Here is a 20612-nt window from a genome sequence, read left to right on the forward strand (position 1 = left end):
ACATGATATGAAATATTGATCACAACAACAAGATAAATATAAAGACAAGAATTTAATTTGGTAGAGGAATTGAAAATTTTATTCAACTAAATAATTGTGTTTCTCATAGTTAGTCTAACTTCTGTAGTAAATTGACTTGTAGAGTAGAACCAACTATAAATAGTAGACATATTAAAACCCTAAAAATATTCATAAAGATGGAAATAGTATCAAAAAAATGTGTGGAATAAAGAAAACAATATTTTCTCAATAAAAAACTCGGGGAATAAATGAAACAATATTTTTTCAAAAAAAATTCTAACCGAATTTTAGGTCACCAACCCAGCAATCACCACATTGAAACAAATTCTACAGTAACAAATGATGCTCCACAATTTCTCCACTTGGTGAAAGATTCGGTTGCAAGGAATGGACCAAACTCTTTAAAAAGAACCAAACTAACTTCTTCAACGAACCAAAAATTCTCCACCTCTTTCGGGATATTCAACTAGGATAAAAGAATCCAAGCACTACTCCACAGAATTATCTCAGCTTCAACCAAAAATCACAAACGATTTAAAATTTACCAAACAGGGTCAAAATACACCCTGAAACAGAATCCACCAAATGCTTTAGTAGAAGGCACCTTACTAGACTCAACACCTTCAATACACTTAAAGCATACGCAACAAAATCAACATCCCCTACCTATCTTCAATGGTCTATCCCTAACAATTGAATACAATGACACCTCAGGTGATGGTAAAGTGGCATTACCCATATCCTCTCAATGCAACTAAGCTGTATTCTTCAACATAGACGCCAAAACCAAATTCCAAATTAAACCAAACTGAATATCCATCATGGTATTAAATCTTTACTTGATTGTTCTTTACGGATTTTCCACAACCGTGCAAGATGAATAACTAATACATTTGTTGTCCCTCCAAATGACACAAACACCTTTGCAATCCCTCAAATCTCCACCTCGACCAAAGAACTTGTACCGATTTTAATCAAGAGTACTAAACGAGATGATAATTTTTTTTTTTTAATCTGGAAGATCTCAAACCTGATCAAGTGTTTTAACTGTCCCATCAACCAACTGAAGTCTGCTCTACCAGTACCAGGTACCCAACAATGTGTTATTTTCCATGAACTTGACACCTATCAAAACCGTTTCATGTTGAAAACAAATCTCAATTGTGACACTTAAGAAAAGAACAAGTTGTATGCAAAATCTAATCTTCGTCAAGTTTGGACCCACCGTTAGAAATAGACGACACATCTCCATCATTCAAGTAGTTCTATGCGACATCGGCTTCACCAGTAGTTTTTGATTTTTTTTCCTCTCAATTTGTAGTCAAATTTCCTTTATTCTGTAACTTATTGCAATTCCTCTTGATGTGCCCTTTTGTCTTGCAATAAAAACAAACTCGATTAGTGAAAGTAGATTTCGAATCTTCTCATTTGAAAACGAAGTGTCATATGCATTTTAAATGATAAGAGTATCACGATTGTATAAAAATTTGTATCTTTAAACAAAGCGGACAACGAACACAAAAAAGATTAAAGCCAAATCTTCTTTATCATACATGATCTCTAAATCTCCAAATCAGCGATAAATTCCTTTAGAAATAGCCAGGTGATCATCTAACCGATGACCTTCTATCATGCAATGAGAATACAAACGCTGCTTTAAGTACAATTTGCTGGTTAGACTTTTAGTCATGCACATTTGCTCCAATTTTCAATCAAGAAGTAACTACTGTTTTCTCCTTTAAAACGTCCAGAAAAATGTTATTCGACGGATGAAAATGAATTTGTGAAAATGCCTTTCGATCCTTATGTTGTTTCTCTCCCATCGACCAAGTTGAGGGCATCTTATCTAATCCCAGTAAGGTATCATCTAAATCTATTTGCGCGAGTACAGCTCGCATTTTCACCTGTCACAATGAGAATCTAGTGCTGCAATCTAAAAGCAAAATATCATATTTCCTGACTGTCGTCAAGAACAAGAACCTTGAACAAATCAAAAAAGTCAAAACTCTGATACCATTCAATGGGGGCAAAAACGAGGTTGTACTGTACGATATAAAATATACATCATAACAACAAGACGAACACAAAGACGTGAATTTAATTTGACAAAGAAATTAGAGATTTTATTCAACTATAATGGAGAAAGATTTAAAATATTTTTGTTTCTCATAATTATTCGAATGTCTATAATAAGTTGGCTTGTAAAAAAAAGCTAGTTAGCATATATGGGACATATCAAAATACAAATAATATTCATAAATATGGAAATAATATCAAAAAATGCGAGGAGTAAAAAAAAAAAGAATTTTGTCAATAAAAAAGAGTGGAATAAAAGAAACAATATTTTTCAAAAAAATTCAACCGAATTTGGATCACAAATCAAACATGATTGACCATAAAGTTATCCAGGAGATCGACTAAGACTTCGTTTTATGACAAGGTTTCAAAATTTTGAAATTTAATTTTTTATTCTCTTTATATAATTGAATTATTTTATTAGAATAAGAAAAAAGAAAAGCTCAAGATTTATTTTTTTCCCCCAAAATCTTCTATTCTTCCTAGATTATAATGTTTTAATTATTGTGGTTGTGTTCTCATGCAGTAAATTTTGCTACGAACAAATTATAGTTTATAATAAATAAATTGTAATTTTATTTATTTATTTATTACATTTATTTAATATTAAGCATACGAATTAAAAGTATCTATGATCACTTGTGATAATATAAGTTATATGCTTGCGTTGAGAAGTAAATTGTAATATATATGGATTAACACCTTGTATTGGAAGACTGTAAGCTTGTAGTGTTGAGAATTCACCATCTGAATTTGTAATTTGTCCTTATTGAAAAAAAAAATGATGATACTTGTAAACTTAGATTGTATTGAACAGACAAAGTGCCAAGTTTAATTTTATAGCATGATTTTCCTTATTGCATTGTTGATGTTCACTAAAATATTATGTTCTTCTAGTACACTCAAAATCTTATTATGCCAAATGTAATAGCATTTAGCTTTTCACCTTATAAAGGTAAACAAGTATTAGATTTTGATGTTATGGTCTATAAAATTTTAGAGACAATAATATTCTTCATTAGTGCCCATTTAGGTAATATACCATATTGAATTTATGCAAATTAACATATACAATAGTTCAACATTAGGTACGGACTCGAAAGTTCACTATGTTCCCAATCATCATCTATAATCCTAATATTTCACTACTATAAACTTAATTTCATAAAGCAATATTCGATAAGTTCTAGCAAGAATTACATTAATTTTTCCAATGTTAAACTCCCACTCAATTTAATGATCATATAGTTCTATGTGAGATTCTTTCTAATTCTTCCAATCATCTTAACTACCACTTAATCAATGATCAATAGATCTAAGTAAGAATTTTACTCATTCCAATGACATTAACATTTAAAACAATCCATAAATTAACATATATCATATAATTCAATAAGCACATTCATGATATCACAAATTAATTTTTTCTTAAAATAATTCAAAATAACTAAAGAATAAAACTCACATCCATTAAATTTTATTATACAAGTTCTCAACATCACCATTTTCTCAATTACAACATCATCCCAACAAATGAAAAGTAACATCAGAATGCTTACATTCTACTTATCATCAAAAAAAAATATTCCTAAAGTATAGCATTACAGAATCCTTCCAACGCTTCACATGTTTCATTAAGTTACGTTCCAGATCCATTTTGTAATTTTATAAGCACATAGCTTTTCAACACACTTTAAATACTTAGCCCTTGTTTGGTATTAATGAATAACACAACTTAAACTCAATTTCAAAAAACTGTTAGCAAATGGATGGGTTTAAAATATTTTCAAAATACTTTTCAATCTTAAGTCCCGCTACGTATTAATCCCCAGATAAGTATTCTATGTTTAATATAAAAGTTTTACATTTTAATTAAAAAAGAAAATAATTTAATGTATTTATAAAATGTATTTTGAACTTTAGATACATAATAAATATTTTAGTCATCTGAAATATTAATATACTGAAAATTCTAGAATAATATAGGGATCTAACTACAAATTTTGTAATTATAAATTGGCCTCTCATGCGCCATCATGCGTTGGGAGCAAATATGAATTTTTTTATTTTTATTTTTTTGAAAAATGAATGTTTGAGCCACATTTTTTCAATATAAAAAAAAAATAAAAAAAATTCTTAAATAGTGATTTGACATCAATTTAATCACATATTTTTCAATATAATAATATTACACGAAAATTTAAAACTTTTCTTTATTTTTTAACTACACATTTCTCATTAATACACTATTCAAAAATTCATTTTAAGGAAAATAATGCAGCTCAAACAAAGGCGTCCCACTGTCACTAATCAGCACGTACATTTTTGTCACAAAGCGAGTGAGGGTGAAAAAATATGTTCATCTTTGTAAGTTTTTAGAATACAAACTAAATTTCAAAAGAATTAAACTTGTGGTACATCCGGGGGTACCGAAGCGTGTACCTAATGGACACGCGGCGACCCCCGGTTGGACAGGTGCTTCCTCCAACCGGGGGTCACCGCGTGTCCATTAGGTACACGCTTCGGTACCCCCCGATGTACCGGTAGCATTACCGATTTCAAAACCTCATAACTCTTAGTGTTAGGTCCAAATTTAGAGCTCTTTGTATGGTTAAAAAGTTCGTTGAAATATCTTTCTAACCATCCCAATCTTATTGTCTAATAATCAACAAACTGAAAGTAGTAAATTTTCTATAAAATCAATTAGGGTTTCAATTTTCTTCCAAATTCAAAAATGAAAATTGATAAAATTTTATAGGTAAACTTTATATCATATTAGAAGCATAATTTTAAAATTTTGTTAATTTTAGATATGCATATCAAAAGATGTCATCAAAGACCAAAAAATGTTTCAAAATTTATGACTCAATTGAATCATGTATATTTAAATGTGAAATACTGTAAGGAATTCAATCTTGAAGCCCTGGTATTCTTAAAACATAAATTTATATTCAAGATTTTTACTTCAAAAAAAGAATTCTCATGATCTTTCTAGGTTGAATCACCTCGCTTTCCAAACTCCAAAATCTACTCTCTCTCTCTCTCTCTCTCTCTCTCTCTCTCCCCAATAGTCCCAACCTTGATTACATTTAAAGAAAATTATTATATAAAATTTAAATGCCTAATTGAGTGAGTTTTCATGCCAAAAATATAGTTCTTTTGCCTTTCTAATTTTAGAGCATTTTTCATACTAATTTTAAACTATTTTCTATCATCGTTTCTCTCCGAAATTACAAGACAAAAGTGAAGGGAGTTAATTGGGGGTTGAGGGAAGTTATGTGTTTTAAAACAATTCCCCCTAACACGCTTCAATATCTTACAGATCGGATCACCGATCATCCCGTATGGACGACCCATGATTTGTATAATCATTAATGTCTAATTCACGAATTTCATGTTCATAAGTACTCTTGACGTGCAACAAAAAGTAACAAGTATAAATTAATTTATTTCTTTTTACGATGAAATTTACTTTTTTTTTTTTTTTTTTTTTTTTTTTTTACAAGGTGTCCGGGCTTGCGTCCGACTAGATCCTTGTCCCTGAACCTCCGGCCCCTCAGCAGCTCAGGGAGGTAAATCGCAGGATGTGCCCTTGTTGGCTCCCAGGTTCCCACAACTCATTTGGACTCCTTCCGCAAAGAGAGCTCTCCTCGCTGGGCGTTTGTTCAACCAAATGGCTTCCCCTCCATTTTAGCACCCAGTGTTAACTCCAGGAATCGAACTCTCCACCCTTGCTTCCAGCGTCCCAGCGAAGTGATTGTTCCACCAACTCGGATGTGCCCTGGGGGGCTATTAATTTATTTCTTTTTACGATGAAATTTACTTTATTATATGTGAAGCAGTGAGTGACAAAGTCTATATATCTAATTAATGTGCGAATGAGTTTGAGATAGATTTACATTACTCGTCCTTGAACAGCAATAGAGAGTACCAAAGATGAACTCTGCAATGGAAAAGAGCAAGGGACAGACTTATAATGTCTGTTTTTAGGCATCATCGAACCAAGTAAATAGTAATTTTTTGGAGTAGAAAAGAGTAAGGTTCTAAAATGTGTAATGCATGACAATGCGTTACCGTCGAACATCAAGCATATGTGTGCCTATGCGAAATATATGCGTAATTATGGTTTTCCAATTTTTAATATTATTTTAAATATTTTAACCTAATAAATAAATAAAATAATGCATTCTTACATACTTTTCAAAAAAAAAAATACTGATCAAAATTATAAATACTATACATATTCTTCAAATTTTCAACAAATACATGTTGCTTAAAATCATAAATACTACAATTACTTAGTAATCAATTTCTGCAATTAGATTAAACATGAATACCAACTTAAAGACCCCCTAAATCTTGTTAAACCTTTATTGATTCCAATTTAATCTCCTCTTTTCCATCCAAGTCATCTTCCGTGTCATTTGATCCAAAATTATCTTCTTCGGGTTCCCTTATTTCAACTTGAAATTTTCTATTACCTCTTATGGATGATAAAATATCATTGTCAACCTCCTCCTCAAAATCACAGTTGTTACGTGTTGTCACACCTGTCCTACCCATCTGGGCCAATGGTCCACTCATCCTGATCCACGTGGCATTCCTGCCGAGGTGGGTTATATCCGAAGTGCTTCTAACCGAGGCCCATGACTCGATGCGTGGAAGCTTTTGGATGTAGCTGAGGTCCTCAAATGGACGAAGCCCCGAAGTTGATGCACGAGCCTCGTAACCACAAGGAAACATCCTCCATGGTCACTTCTCCCAAGAGATCGCCTGCACAGATCTTATTCGAATGATTGATGGAATGTTTGTCATAAGCATAAAGGTCAAGTCTTGTCACTAGCATGGAGACCCTGCACAAGCAATAAATGCGCCGTAAGCTAGCAAGTCAAGTTCCATGCCTAAGAACAGACGTTTGAATTAAGGAGATGAGGCCACGTGTCACTTCATCCAAGGGCTCCCATTCCATATGTACCACTATAAATACACCCATTGTATAATGTCAAAGGGCTAATGCAAGAATCAATACTAAAGACTGCATTTACTCAACTCTCTCTCATTCACTTGCCATACACAAATCGAGTTTATACACTTTTACTTATACATTTACGAGCACCGGTTGGTAATTATTGTACAATCGGATTACGAACAACCCGCCGGATCCCGAACGTTACTGTCCCGCGTCGTTGGGCTACTCTCACACCCCTTTGAACCGCTTGTTTTAGACCGTCCACGTGTCTTAGTGTGTTGGACATTCGCCCACGCAAGCGCGGGTGGGACCTGCATCTGTTGGCACACCTTTTGGGGTCAACAGATTGGCGCCGTCTATGGGAAACCATACCATAACCACGAGCAAGCTTGTGGTAAAAGCTTGCTAAAAAAACATTTGGGCAACCCCCCTTGAAAAAGGATTTGTTCTTGAAAAAGAACAGGAGGAACCCCTACCACTTGGAGAAATCTAAGTTTGATAAAGGAAAAATGAGTTCTAACGAAGATACTCCCCCAAGGAGGGTAAGAGAAAATACGAATGTGCCTCCCCAGCCTGCTGCCCCAGCAGCTCGGCAGAGGCTCCACCACCACCAAAGGAGAGGTGGGATGCGTGTGACGGCACGACTATTAAGAGAAATGGCTACTATGGCAGCCAACATGAGGGATATAGCCAACCAAAACTTGGCCATGAGGGAGCTCATGGCCCAGATGCAAGGCCAAGGAGGTTTTCCCATTCCTCCATATGCCCCCCATGGGCACTATCAGCAAGAGGACGAGGTCCAAAGCCATAGGGCTGCCTCGCCAGACTATGGCCGAGGTGAAAGTCCATTCGAGATGGAAGTGGAAGTTGACATTTCCTCCAATTATGCATCTGGCCGACCCTCCGAGGTCCAAATGAGCCATGATAACTTTCCATCTCCGTATGAGCAAGATCCAAGACAAAGGAGAGCAGGAAGTGTTTTTGATAGAATCAGCCCTGCCGAACCAAGGCCCAGTCAACAGCAGGCTCAGCAGCCTCGGACGAGGCCACAGCCTCCACCTCCGATACCCCAACAGCCGGAGAGAAGGCATGAAAATGCCCCCCGCGCTGTCCCGCCTAGAAGTAGGCCACAAAGGAGGGAGGAAGAGGTTAGGAACCGGCCAGGACCCTCTCACCAACAACCGAGGTACGAGGTCGAAGATTACGATTCGAATGAGCAGCAGAGGTCCTGTGACTTGGACGATGATGATGAGAACCTGCCATTCTCAAGAGAACTAAGAGATGCCCAGGTCTCGAGCCACTATGTCATGCCAAAAATACCAAAGTATGATGGGAGAGGTGACCCAGAAAAGCACCTCAACACTTACAAAACTCACATGAGCCTGAGGGGCGCCACCCCAGCTGTGAAGTGCAGAGCATTCCATTTAACCCTCAGTGAAGCGGCTGAAATCTGGTATAGTAGGCTACCATCTGGGAGCATCCGAAGCTGGCCCGAGTTCAAAACTACCTTCTTGAAGAGGTTTGCAGTGAGCAAGGAAGGAGAGGCCCCCATTCAGCGTCTTCAAGACATGAGATAGGCGCATGGCGAGTCATTGAAAAGCTTCCTATCCCGCTTCACCAACGAGATGACCTACTGTGTACAAGTCACCGACATGGAAGCACTATCTGTATTGAGAGGAGGATTGAACATGAACACCCTATTCTGGAGGGATGTGCAGAATCAAGACCCAACCACCTATGACGCCCTACTAGAGATGATGAGAAGGGAAATAATCAATGAAGAATTGATCGAGCATAGAAACAGGGCAAGCAGGGGCCTCCCACCTCCTTAGAGACAGCGAGGTAGAGGACCGACCTCCCACCTCATGGACTACCAGATGAACCGATCTGGAAATGAGAACTCTGGCCAAGCCCTGGCCACCACAACTCTGAATGCAGTACCAACCTTGGCGTATGAGGATGTCAACCCAATCGCTGACCCACATCAGATACAGGCCCAGCAGGGACCCCGTAGAGGGAGAGCCCGAGGTTTTGCACCTAGAAATAGGTCCAATCCGAACCTCCCTGGATACTGTTTGCACCATAGGTCCTACGGGCACGACACCGCGAATTGCAGAGACTATGCACACCACTCCCAGCAAGAACCCGCCCTGGAAAGACATAACTCGTCCCAGGCGAACAGGCCCCCGCCCAGGCAAGACAACCGACATGGGCGTGAGGCGGCCGCTCCTCGTCAAAGGGATGTCTCCCCAAGGCGAAGAGAGCAAGACACGGAGAGGCCCAGGGAAGGGCGTAGACACCGAAGAAACAGGCAAGCCCAAGATGAGGCCCCTATCTACGAGATAGATACCATATTTGGAGGCCCTTATGTTGGCGGAGAAACACGGAACGCCAAAAGAAACTATGCTAGGGAGGCTAAGCACCCCCCTCTGACAAGTTACATTGTGGATAATAGCTCTCGAAGAAACGAAGCATCACCCATTGTCTTCACCCAGGAAGACGCCGAAGGAGTTCATTACCCCCACTGCGATGCGCTGGTGGTAAGGGCTGTCATAGCCCGAAATGGGCTCAAACGAATGCTAGTCGACAACGGCAGCTCCGTCAACATCTTATTCGGGTCCACCTTTGACAAAATGATATTGGAGCATCAGTTGACGCCCACCACCACTCTATTGTACGGATTTACCGGAGATAGCATTACTCCGAGAGGAAAGATAACGCTGGCAGTGGAGATGGGAGAATCTCCTCAAACTACAATGAACTTTATGGAATTCCTCGTAGTCGACAGTTGGTCGGCTTACCACGGAGTCTTGGGCAGATCGGCCCTAAAGGAATTGGGAGCGGTCACCTCCATCCACCACCTATGCATGAAATTCCCAACACAAAATGGGGTGGCAACGGTGAAAGGTGACTAGAGAGGTTCGTGAAAGTGTTATCTGAGCTCCATTAAGAAGGTAGAACCCCGGGACGTCCACATGATCATGGCTGATGTGGTCATGGCGGATGTCCCAGGTGATGCTCCCACTGACCAGGAAGATGTGGATATGATTGACGCACCCCTTATTCAGGAGGCGCTAATCGTTGATGAGATCAACCCCCGCATAATGGAACATGAGCCTCAAGCGTCCCCCGTAGAGGAACTTGAGAGTTTCTCAGCCGACCCTCGAGATCCGTCAAAGATGTTGAAGATAGGCGGGGGCTTATCCAACATTTTGAGGGAAAAGATCAAGGACTTCCTAGGCAAGAAACTTGACGTCTTCGCCTGGAGACATGAGGACAGGTGGGCATAGACCCCAAGATCAGCTGCCACCACTTGAAAATCGATCCTAATTTTGCCTCGTATAGACAAAAAGGAGAGCCCTCAATCCAGAGAGGTATGAGGCCCTAAAGGAAGAGGTTCAGAAACTCATCCAAAATGGCTTCATCAGGGAGGCCACTTATCCGAAATAGGTCTCCAACCCGGTCTTGGTTGAGAAACACAATGGCAAATGGAGAGTATGCATCGACTTCACCAACCTTAATAGAGCCTGCCCGAAAGATAGCTTTCCGCTTCCAAGGATTGACCAATTGGTGGACTCCACGGCTGGGCACGAGTTGTTGAGCTTCATGGATGCATACTCCGGCTACAACCAGATCCTCATGCACCCGGCCGATGAGGAGCACACCTCTTTCATCACGGATCGAGGCCTCTATTGCTATAGAATGATGCCTTTCGGGTTCAAAAACGCCGGAGCAACCTACCAAAGACTCGTGAACAAAATGTTTACCGACCTCATTGGCAAGACAATGGAGGTCTACGTGGATGACATGCTGGTGAAAAGCTTAGAAGCAGAAAATCACGTAGCGCACCTCAACAACACCTTCCAAATCCTGAAAAGGTACAGGATGAGGCTCAACCCCCTAAAATGTGTCTTCGGGGTGGCTTCCGGCAAGTTCTTGGGGTACATGATGAACCAGCGAGGAATTGAAGCAAATCTCGAGAAGATTGAGGCTCTGTGCCAGATGAGGTCCCCTCAAAAGCCAAAGGAGGTGCAAAGCTTAACTGAGCGAGTGGCAGCACTTAGTCGCTTTGTCTCCAAAGCAACTGACAAGTGCCTCCCATTTTTCAAAGTGCTCAAGGCTGGGAAGAAATTCCAATGGACTGAGGAATGCGAGAAGGCCTTCCAAGAATTAAAAAGGAACTTGGGGCAGGCCCCCCTCCTCTCCAAGCCGAAGCCCGGCGATATCTTGCAACTATATCTCGCCGTCTCCAATGACACCATCAGTTCGGTTTTGATTCGAGAAGAAGGGTCCACCCAACTTCCCGTCTACTATACGAGTAAAGTGCTCCTATCGCCTGAGACCCGATACCCCGATATGGAGAAGCTTGCTTTGGCCCTAATCACGGCCTCTAGGAAATTGAGACCTTACTTCCAAGCTCATACCATCCATGTACTTACAAATTTTCCCCTGAGGCAAGTACTCCAGAAGCCCGATGCCTCGGGAAGATTGTTGAAATGGGCTGTGGAACTAAGTGAATTTGACCTTATGTTCAAAGCAAGGGCGGCCATCAAAGGGCAAGCTTTAGCAGACTTCATTGCTGAATTCGCCAACCTACCCAAGGTGGATGAAATCATGGAATCCGTCGAACCTCCCACGTGGAGCCTCTTTGTAGATGGCTCAGCTGGGGATGTCGGCTCAGGTGCCGAGGTTGTCCTCATCAGCCCCGAAGGTCACAAACTCACCTCGGCCGTGAGGTTCGGGTTCAAAGCCACCAACAATGTTGCAGAGTATGAAGCACTCCTTGCAGGCCTCAGACTGGCCAAGGAAATGCAAGTAAAGAAGCTACTCGTCAATAGCGACTCCCAGCTGGTTGTTAGCCAAGTCAATGGTAATTTCTCAGCCAAAGACAGGACAATGGCCTCTTATCTGAAAATGGTGATGAGCCTCATCCCATCCTTTGAAAAGTTCGAACTAACCCAGATTCCCCGCATCGAAAATGCTCATGCGGATGCACTCTCGAAGCTGGCTAGTAGCAAAGACTCAGAGCTACTCACTATAGTGCCTGTGAGCACCTCTTACTGCCTTCTACCGAGGCCCCTAATATCATGTGGGTCGGTGGAATTCCCACCTGGATGCAACCAATTATAGCATATCTGAAAGACCAGATGCTACCCCCCCAACAAGAACGAGGCTTACAAGCTAAGAAGGAGGTCAGCCCATTTCCTCTTCATCGATGACGTTCTCTACAAGAGAAGTTTCTCCTCTCCACTCTTACGATGCGTCGGAGAAGAAGAGGCTACCTACATACTAAGAGAAGTCCACGAGGGAGTTTACGGCAACCACTCTGGAGGCCTATCCCTGGCGCAAAAGATACTGAGGCAAGGGTACTACTGGCCTACCCTGAAACGGGATGCCCTCGAATTTATGTGAAAATGTGACAAGTGCCAACGATTCTCTCCCGTTCAAAGACGACCATCACAGGATTTGACTGCAGTCTCCAGCCTCTGGCCTTTCTCAAAATGGGGTGTGGACCTCATAGGCCCTCTACCAAAGGGTAGAGGAGGCGCAAGTTTTGCGATAGTGGCCATTGATTACTTCACAAAGTGGGTAGAAACTGAACCACTGGCAAAAATCACAGAAGCAAACACCTCCAAGTTCCTATGGAAAAATATCATTTGCCGGTTCGGAATTCCCTACTCGATCGTCTCTGACAATGGCAGGCAATTCGATAACAAGAAGGTTAGAGAACTGTGTGAAGATCTTGGCATAAAGAAGCACTTCTCTACACCGCACCACCCACAAGCTAACGGCCAGGTCGAAGCCGTAAACAAGACAATCAAGCACGTCCTGAAAAGGAAACTTGATGTATCCAAGGGAGCTTGGGTTGATGAGCTGCCCCAAGTTCTTTGGGCAATCCGAACCACCACCAGGACCCCCACCGGCGAGACCCCTTTTCTCATGGCTTTTGGGACCAAGGCAATGAGCCCCGTCGAGGTCGGACTCCCATCTCCACGACGTCTGCACTTCAGCGAGGTGACCAACGACGAGCTCCTGAGGCTCGACCTCGATTTCATTGAAGAGAGGAGGGATGACTCCCAGTTGAGACTAGGCACCTATCAAAGAAAGATGACAAGGTACTTCAACTCCAAAGTCAAGAAGAAGTCATTTCGAATCAACGATCTTGTGCTCAGGAGGGTCTTCCCATCTTCAAAAGAGCCTGGTTCCGGTTCCTTGGGGCCGAACTGGGAAGGTCCATACAAAATCAGAGAAGAAGTCCGACCTGGGACCTACTGGATTGAAGACATGGACGGCAAGACACAACCCCGTCCATGGAACATTGAACACCTCAGAATCTTTTATCAATGAATTGTATCAGGCTGGATGACTTTCCCAGCCTTTGTAATATTTCTATGGCTTAAAAAAAATACGTTGATTAAATCGTCATACTACATCGTCACCTCGGAGGAGAGGCTCGGGACCCACCTCTGGGCCACCTCGCTTGAACTCCGAGGCGCTAGCACATGCCTCCCTTTGGCCTTGCTGAACGCCAAGGGGAGAAGCCTCAACATGGCTGCACCATCCACCATGTCTAGGATGCGTCGTCACCTCGGAGAAGAGGCTCGGGACCCACCTCTGGGCCACCTCGCTGGAACTCCGAGGCGCTAGCACATGCCTCCCTTTGGCCTTGCTGAACGCCAAGGGGAGAAGCCTCAACATGGCTGCACCATCCACCATGTCTGGGATGCATCGTAACCTCGGAGGAGAGGCTCGGGACCCACCTCTGGGCCACCTCGCTTGAACTCCGAGGCGCTAGCACATGCCTCCCTTTGGCCTTGCTGAACGCCAAGGGGAGAAGCCACAACCTTAAGTTATTTTCATTTGCTTAAGTCCGAGGCTCCAACAGTGAAGTTATGTTCATTTGCTCAAGTCCGAGGCTTGAACAGTACATTTCCTTAAGTTATGATCACTTACTTAAGTCCGAGGCTTACACAGTTGACTGATTAATGTCAGGGTACCAAGTTAAAGTTATTTAATTCGTGCTCTAATCAACCTCTAGTTCGCTTGTTTAACGAGGCACAAAAACTTGGATAAAGAACAACAATTAGTGAAGAAAAACATTATATTAATATTCAAAAGGAATTACAAAGGAGGGCCTCTGGCCATTACACAAAGTACTGAAAAGGAAAACCTAATCTAAGCCTAGCTAGCTGGAGGAGGCGCCTCAGACCTTGGGGGTTCGGCAACTTGGGCATCAGTAGTTGCTTCCTCTGCCTTAGCACTTGGGGCTTCAGCATCAGCTGCCTCGTCGCCTTACACCTCCTCAGCTAGGGTCTGAGGAACTTCATCCACAAATTCGGACCTAAGTTGTGCCAGGTCCAAGTTAGGATAAAGCTCCTCTGCCCTCTCCAGCACTTCGGCATAGGCGAAGTTCCTCCAGTACGTGCTGAAGCTTTTATACTCCTATGTGGTGTGGAAATTGGCGATGTATGCCTTCACCGCCTCTTCCGCTGCAGTTCAAGTCTCTTCTCTGGCAACCGAGGCGTCATTCATGTACTACTTCGCCTGGCCTTTGAGAAACTGATAGGCATCCCGAGCACCGGCCAAGGAGAGATTCGCCTGCTCAAGAGCCTCAGCAGTCACCTTTTGGTGCTCATTGGAGACCTCCACTTTCTTCGTCAAGGAGGCCACCTCGCACTGTGACTTATATACTTCCCTCTTTAGGGCCTCAATTTGGGCCAAAGAGACTCGAGCTTTGCCGCTTCTTCTACCCTCTGTGCTTTGGCTTCTTCGACCTCGACCTTAGCAATTTTGACCTCCTCCGCAAGTGATGCAGCCTTCCCCTCTGAGGGTGAGTCCTTGTCTAAAATTCACTTAATGCCTCCCTGCATTCGAGCGCGAGACCAAAGGTTCGGGCGCTTTGGCTCACCAGTGCCCTTGTGAGGTCGATGGCATCACAAGACGAGGCATGAAGCTGCCACCTCTCCATCCAGAACTTGTAAAAGCTCTCGGTGGCACTTCTAATTTCCTCAGGGAGAGCCTCCACCAAGGCTGGGGCCAGCTCATCCTCCCTCCCAACTAGAAAGTTTGGAGACTTCCCCTTCTCCCGAATCGGCTTCTCCTTTGCCGCCTCCTCTTCGGCGGCTTCTGCAGCTCGCCTTACAGCCTCTTCGGCCTTCACCTTTCTCACCATCTCCATTTTGATGGCCTTAGAGGCTGCAGCAAGGAGCTTCGGCTCACCGGTCTGTTCTGCCCTATGGGACACTGAAGTCCCAAACTTGCCAGCTGAGCTGGAGATGTGCACCAGCTTCCTTTTCTTAGTCTCCTCAGAGACTTTCTCCTTGCCCCGAGGCTCCTTAGGCTTCTCTGGCCTCTGAGTAGATGCCTCCTCCAAGGCCCTAGGAGTGCAGTCCTTCGACAGGCGCTCAACCCTGCCTCGAACTTCCTTTGCTCCACTGGACCCAGGCTTCAGGGGCCTCGCCTTCACAGTAGAAGTGGCCTTCAAGATGGAGGCCATGTCTGGAGCTGGGTACTCCCTCTTCTTGAATTTGTCTGCACAACATAGATTAGCATCAGCATAAGAAACAGTCAAGTTAAAAAAATCAAGTGTTGGAGCCCCGTACCTCTGGATGCCATCAGCTCGAAGTCCAAGAAGTATCTGCTTCTATCAATCAGGTGATCGAAGTGCCGAAGCTTCAGAGGCCTCTTGTAAATATCCTCTATCACCTCGAATTCCTCCCTGCTAAGCTCGAACCTCATACTACTATCTGCAAAGATGAACCGCCAACAGTTAGACGAATAAACATTCTGGTTTCAAAACACAAGCAGAGGTCGGGAGACTCACGAGCTTCGTAGTACTGGGTCGGCACTGTGCATGACAGGGCTTTGTCACCCTCCACTGCCTACCATTTACCTCGCACCCAGAACCAGGACTCCTTCCACCCCTTAATAGAGGAAGGAAGTCCCACCACAAAGGGTGCCTGAGCCCCCCAAGGCGTGAGGTAGTACCACCCCCTTGACTCCTTCCCAATTACCCGGGGCTGAAACAGGGTCATGAAGACATGAAGAGGCATGTCCTCCCCAAGTGACACTTCCTTCCACAGGAAGTACGAGCCGACCAGCTGGCTCCACCCATTCGGCAGAACCTGGGTCGACGACAGCATGAATTTCCTAAGCACCGCCCTAAAGAAGGGGTGCAAAGGAAGACGCATACCTGCTTTGAACAGGTATTCACTCACGGCCACGCAGCCGGGCCTCGGATAGCAAGCCCGCTCGTTCGGTTCGGGGACTACATCTCTATGTTATGAGGCACACTGTACCTCTCCCTAAGTTCCCCCAACCTCTTCCCCGTCATGTTTGAGGGCATGCTAGAAGCCCCCCACTCCTGCGTATAATCCACAGCCTCCTCGGCCATGGCATACCTATCCACCTCGGACGTCCCCCCATGACCTACCCCATGGTCTAAAGACGCCACTGTGACAAGCTCCCTACCCGAAGTGGACTCCATTTTTTTGAGAACAAAGACAATAACAACGGTTTTTTATGCAAACAATACCTAAAAGAGTTCAACACAAACGGAGACTGGTCGGAATCTAATCGCAGACAACCTTGACGTCGGAAAATGGGAGATTTTAGAGAATTTGAGAATGCAAAGTGTTCAAAATTTCTGGAAAGTGGGATTTTCTCGCCTTTTATAAAGGTCCAAGACGAACCCCAACCGTCAGATCAAATCTAAGTCAATCCGAGCCCTCCATTTCAGATCCAATCCGATGCGTTGAATTCAAACAGTTTTTCAAATCCTACGCCTCCTGTCTATGCATACCTCACACGCACCTCTCCAACGCGTCTGCTTCTAGAAACTCCAGCTGCGCTCATAATTGCATTTTTAAATCGTCGGCGCTAGCGCCTTGGAAGTCGTAACGGTTCAGCTACCTTTCCTCGAAAATAAGCACAAAACATCAAATCATTGGCACAGCGACCAACGCACAATCATTACCATTTAGCATACAAGCCTCGCAGGTTCGGTCCTCACTACCTCGGCTTTCTCTTCATCATTGAGCAACAAGCCTCGCAGGTTCGGTCCTCACCACCTCGGCTTCCTCTTTATCATTCAGCAACAAGCCTCGCAGGTTCGGTCCCACCACCTCGGCTTCCTCTTCATCATTCAGCAACAGCCTCGCAAGTTCGGTCCCACCACCTCGGCTTCTCTTTTCATCATTCAGCAACAGCCTCGCAAGTTCGGTTCTTCAACCCACCTCGGCTTCTCTTCATCATTCAGCAACAATCCTCACAGGTTCGGTCCCTCAGCCACTTCGGCTTCATCTTCAAAAGTTCAACACCTCGCCTACTTCATCGCTCACCCACCGTAGCAACACTTTTCTAACTCCAATCATGATATAAATATCTATACTTGGACTTGGGGGACTATTGTTACGTGTTGTCACACCTGTCCTACCCATCTGGGCCAATGGTCCACTCATCCTGATCCACATGGCATTCCTGCCGAGGTGGCCCATATTGCCGAGGTGGGTTATATCCGAAGTGCTTCTAACAGAGGCCCATGACCCGATGCGTGGAAGCTTTTGGATGTAGCTGAGGTCCTCAAATGGACGAAGCCCCGAAATTGATGCACGAGCCTCTTAACCACAAGGAAACATCCTCCATGGTCACGTCTCCTAAGAGATCGCCTGCACAGATCTTATTCGAATGATTGATGGAATGTTTGTCATAAGCATAAAGGTCAAGTCTTGTCACTAGCATGGAGACCCTGCACAAGCAATAAATGTGCCGTAAGCTAGCAAGTCAAGTCCCATGCCTAAGAACAGACGTTTGAACTAAGGAGATGAGGCCACGTGCCACTTCATCCAAAGGCTCCCATTCCATATGTACCACTATAAATACCCCCATTGTATAATGTCAAAGGGCCAATGCAAGAATCAATACTAAAGACTGCATTTACTCAACTCTCTCTCATTCACTTGCCATACACAAATCGAGTTTATACACTTTTACTTATACATTTACGAGCACCGGTTGGTAATTATTGTACAATCGGATTACGAACAACCCGCCGGATCCCGAACGTTACTGTCCCGCGTCGTTGGGCTACTCCCACGCCCCTTTGAACCGCTTGTTTTAGACCGTCCACGTGTCTTAGCGTGTTGGACATTCGCCCACGCAAGCGCGGGTGGGACCGACATTTGTTGGCACACCTTTTGAGGTCAACAACAGTCATCAACAATCCAAAATTGTGCATTACTAGCATCACTTGCCAGTAAAACTAGAGAAAACCGAAGGAAAATAAGGCTTGAATTGGATATAGATAGTTTGTAACCCTACGAAAAATTTGTTTTGATTTTTTAAATGTCAAAATTCTAGAGATTGCTGTATATAATCCATAGGCTTGGGTAATTTGGGCTAATTTGATGTTTATTGGACTCAAATTACTATTTTAAGTTATAAAAATAGGCTTAACTTTGCTAACCTAATTTTGACACAATTTTTAAAATAAATGCATGCACAGTTTTACATGTAAGCATGCACTTGCAGTCAACAAAATGAGCTGATCACATCATCATGCACATACTCCATATGCGAGGCATTTTTAGAAAGCGTCTAGCATATGGGGCATGTGTGAAGCACATGCGCACATTTTAATATTGGAAAAGAGTACAACGGTGTCATTTTTTCTTTTATTTTCCATTTTAGTTTAGAAATTTGTCTTGTCGGTGAGACAACTTAACACTTTCGTCATAGCTATGTTTGGAAAGGAAAGAAGGAACGTACCAAAAAGATTTGAACAATCCTTTCCAAGAATATTTCATTTGATTTGGTTGGAGACAAGGAAATTCGATTAAGATTCCACTAACAAAAATTACATATCTAATATGGCAGGCAGAAAATATTCATTCTTGTACCACCTCAGTATACACCAGTTAGTGGAATCTCTCTTAAATCTCACCTCTTTTCAAGTTATGTCCCCGTTTGTCACCCATTATTTGGAAAATTAAAGAATTTTAAATAGTACTTTTTGAAGAAAATGTGGTTAAAAACAAAGAAATTCTATCGATTTGTGTGTAAAATATTTTATTGTGTAAATATTTGATAAAAAAATAATACTGCAACAAACAATTTAAAATTTTAAAGGAGACAAACAATCACTAAATAAGTTAGTGCATAAAGTTAAGGTATGAGAATATCTTTGTTTGTGTTTGTGTCAGTTTCTATGATCGAATCAAATTGGTGGAATATTTTTGGAAAGTGCAAAAATAGCAAAAATATTGTCTCCAAATCGATTGTGGGCAGAAACGATATATGGTGGATGGGATATATCACATGTTGTCGCTCATACATTGTACCAAAGGTGATATCAATTTTACAAATAAGTATAAATCAGGCATTGACAACGTTGTCATATATGTATATATTTCTACAAAACTCTCAACATCTATATAACATAGTTTATCCTAATCAAAATTCAATTTTCAGAAGTCAAAAACACCGCAAAATAAACATATTGCAGTGGAGCGGTCAGTCCTACGAGATAGTAATTGTCAATTTATATTTGCTGAAAGGAATTTCATAGCTTTTAGTGAGATGTTATTAGCGGTGGCAATAGGTCGAGTCGAAACACATGAGCTCGTGGCTTGTTAGTTGAGAGGCAAGCTCGTCAATTGCCAAATTTAGTTTTAAAAGAAAAAATTTAAATAGATAAAAAAAATACAATTATACGAACCCTCCTTCTTTATCTGGGTTTGGAACCGATTATTTAAATTTTGAGTTGGCAAAGTTAAAAATTGTACAGAAATAACTTGTAGGTTGTAACGTGTACAATATTTTAAAGAAAATTAAAAACGGTATTATAGAATAACAAATTCTAATTAATATGATTAAAATTGCATTAAATATCACTTATGACTTACCAAACGACATGTAATTTCGACAAATTAAAATTTACCTTGTAGTCAAAACTCGAAAATGAGCGTTCTGTCAATCCTTCACGCACATTATTAATGCTTCCAAAATACTGTTGCCAATTTAAGTGGGCTGTGACATACGATAAATTGGAAACTGAAAAATGTATTAAACAGATATTTATCTAATAGATCCAATTCAGTTTCCAATTTATCGTATGCCTTATAGATCCAGATCTTAATCTATATGACATACGATAGATTGAAACAGTAAGAAAATTGTAATTGTGTGAACGAAGAAGTGATTCAAGCGAAGAACAAATGCAATAATTTGAAAACAAAAAATGGGTTGGCCTTGTGGGGATATTTATAGGCAAATTTTGGGGGGGGGGGGGGGGGGTCAGCCTTGTGGGGATATTTATAGGCAAAATGTTTTGGGAAATTCAGCCACTATAGCACACGAGCAGCCGAGTCGACCAGCTGCTCAGCCCGTTTGACATCCCTAGATGTTATTATAAAGTATTGAATAGGATTAAAGAAGACAGACAAACGAGTTGAAATTTTGGGATGAGAATCTCAAGTTCTCTATAGTTTCTTAATGAGATTTCACACACCAGTATGCTGTAGGCTTCCTAACTACCAACATTATAGCA

General features: G+C 42.2%; 1 protein-coding gene across 1 annotated transcript; it reads right to left on the reverse strand.

The window, feature by feature from the left end:
- Positions 1–14909: 14909 nt before the first annotated feature.
- On the reverse strand, positions 14910–16180 carry LOC111383478. The gene is made up of 2 exons (XM_023007589.1): positions 15670–16180; positions 14910–15598 (listed from the first exon to the last, which is right to left on the reverse strand). The coding sequence occupies exons 1-2, from the start codon at positions 15803–15805 to the stop codon at positions 14910–14912; spliced, it is 825 nt and encodes a 274-aa protein (XP_022863357.1). The 5' UTR covers positions 15806–16180.
- Positions 16181–20612: the final 4432 nt, after the last annotated feature.

The sequence above is a fragment of the Olea europaea genome, unplaced genomic scaffold (assembly GCF_002742605.1).
Source record: "Olea europaea var. sylvestris unplaced genomic scaffold, O_europaea_v1 scaffold2699, whole genome shotgun sequence".
Taxonomy (NCBI): Eukaryota; Viridiplantae; Streptophyta; class Magnoliopsida; order Lamiales; family Oleaceae; genus Olea; species Olea europaea.

Excerpts from the sequence above, each read along its gene's own strand:
- LOC111383478 (XM_023007589.1), bottom strand. The coding sequence starts at position 15,805 with ATGAGGTTCGAGCTTAGCAGGGAGGAATTCGAGGTGATAGAGGATATT. Across the intron at positions 15,599-15,669 it reads CGAGCTGATGGCATCCAGAG|ACAAATTCAAGAAGAGGGAG; the intron begins GTACGGGGCTCC and ends TATGTTGTGCAG.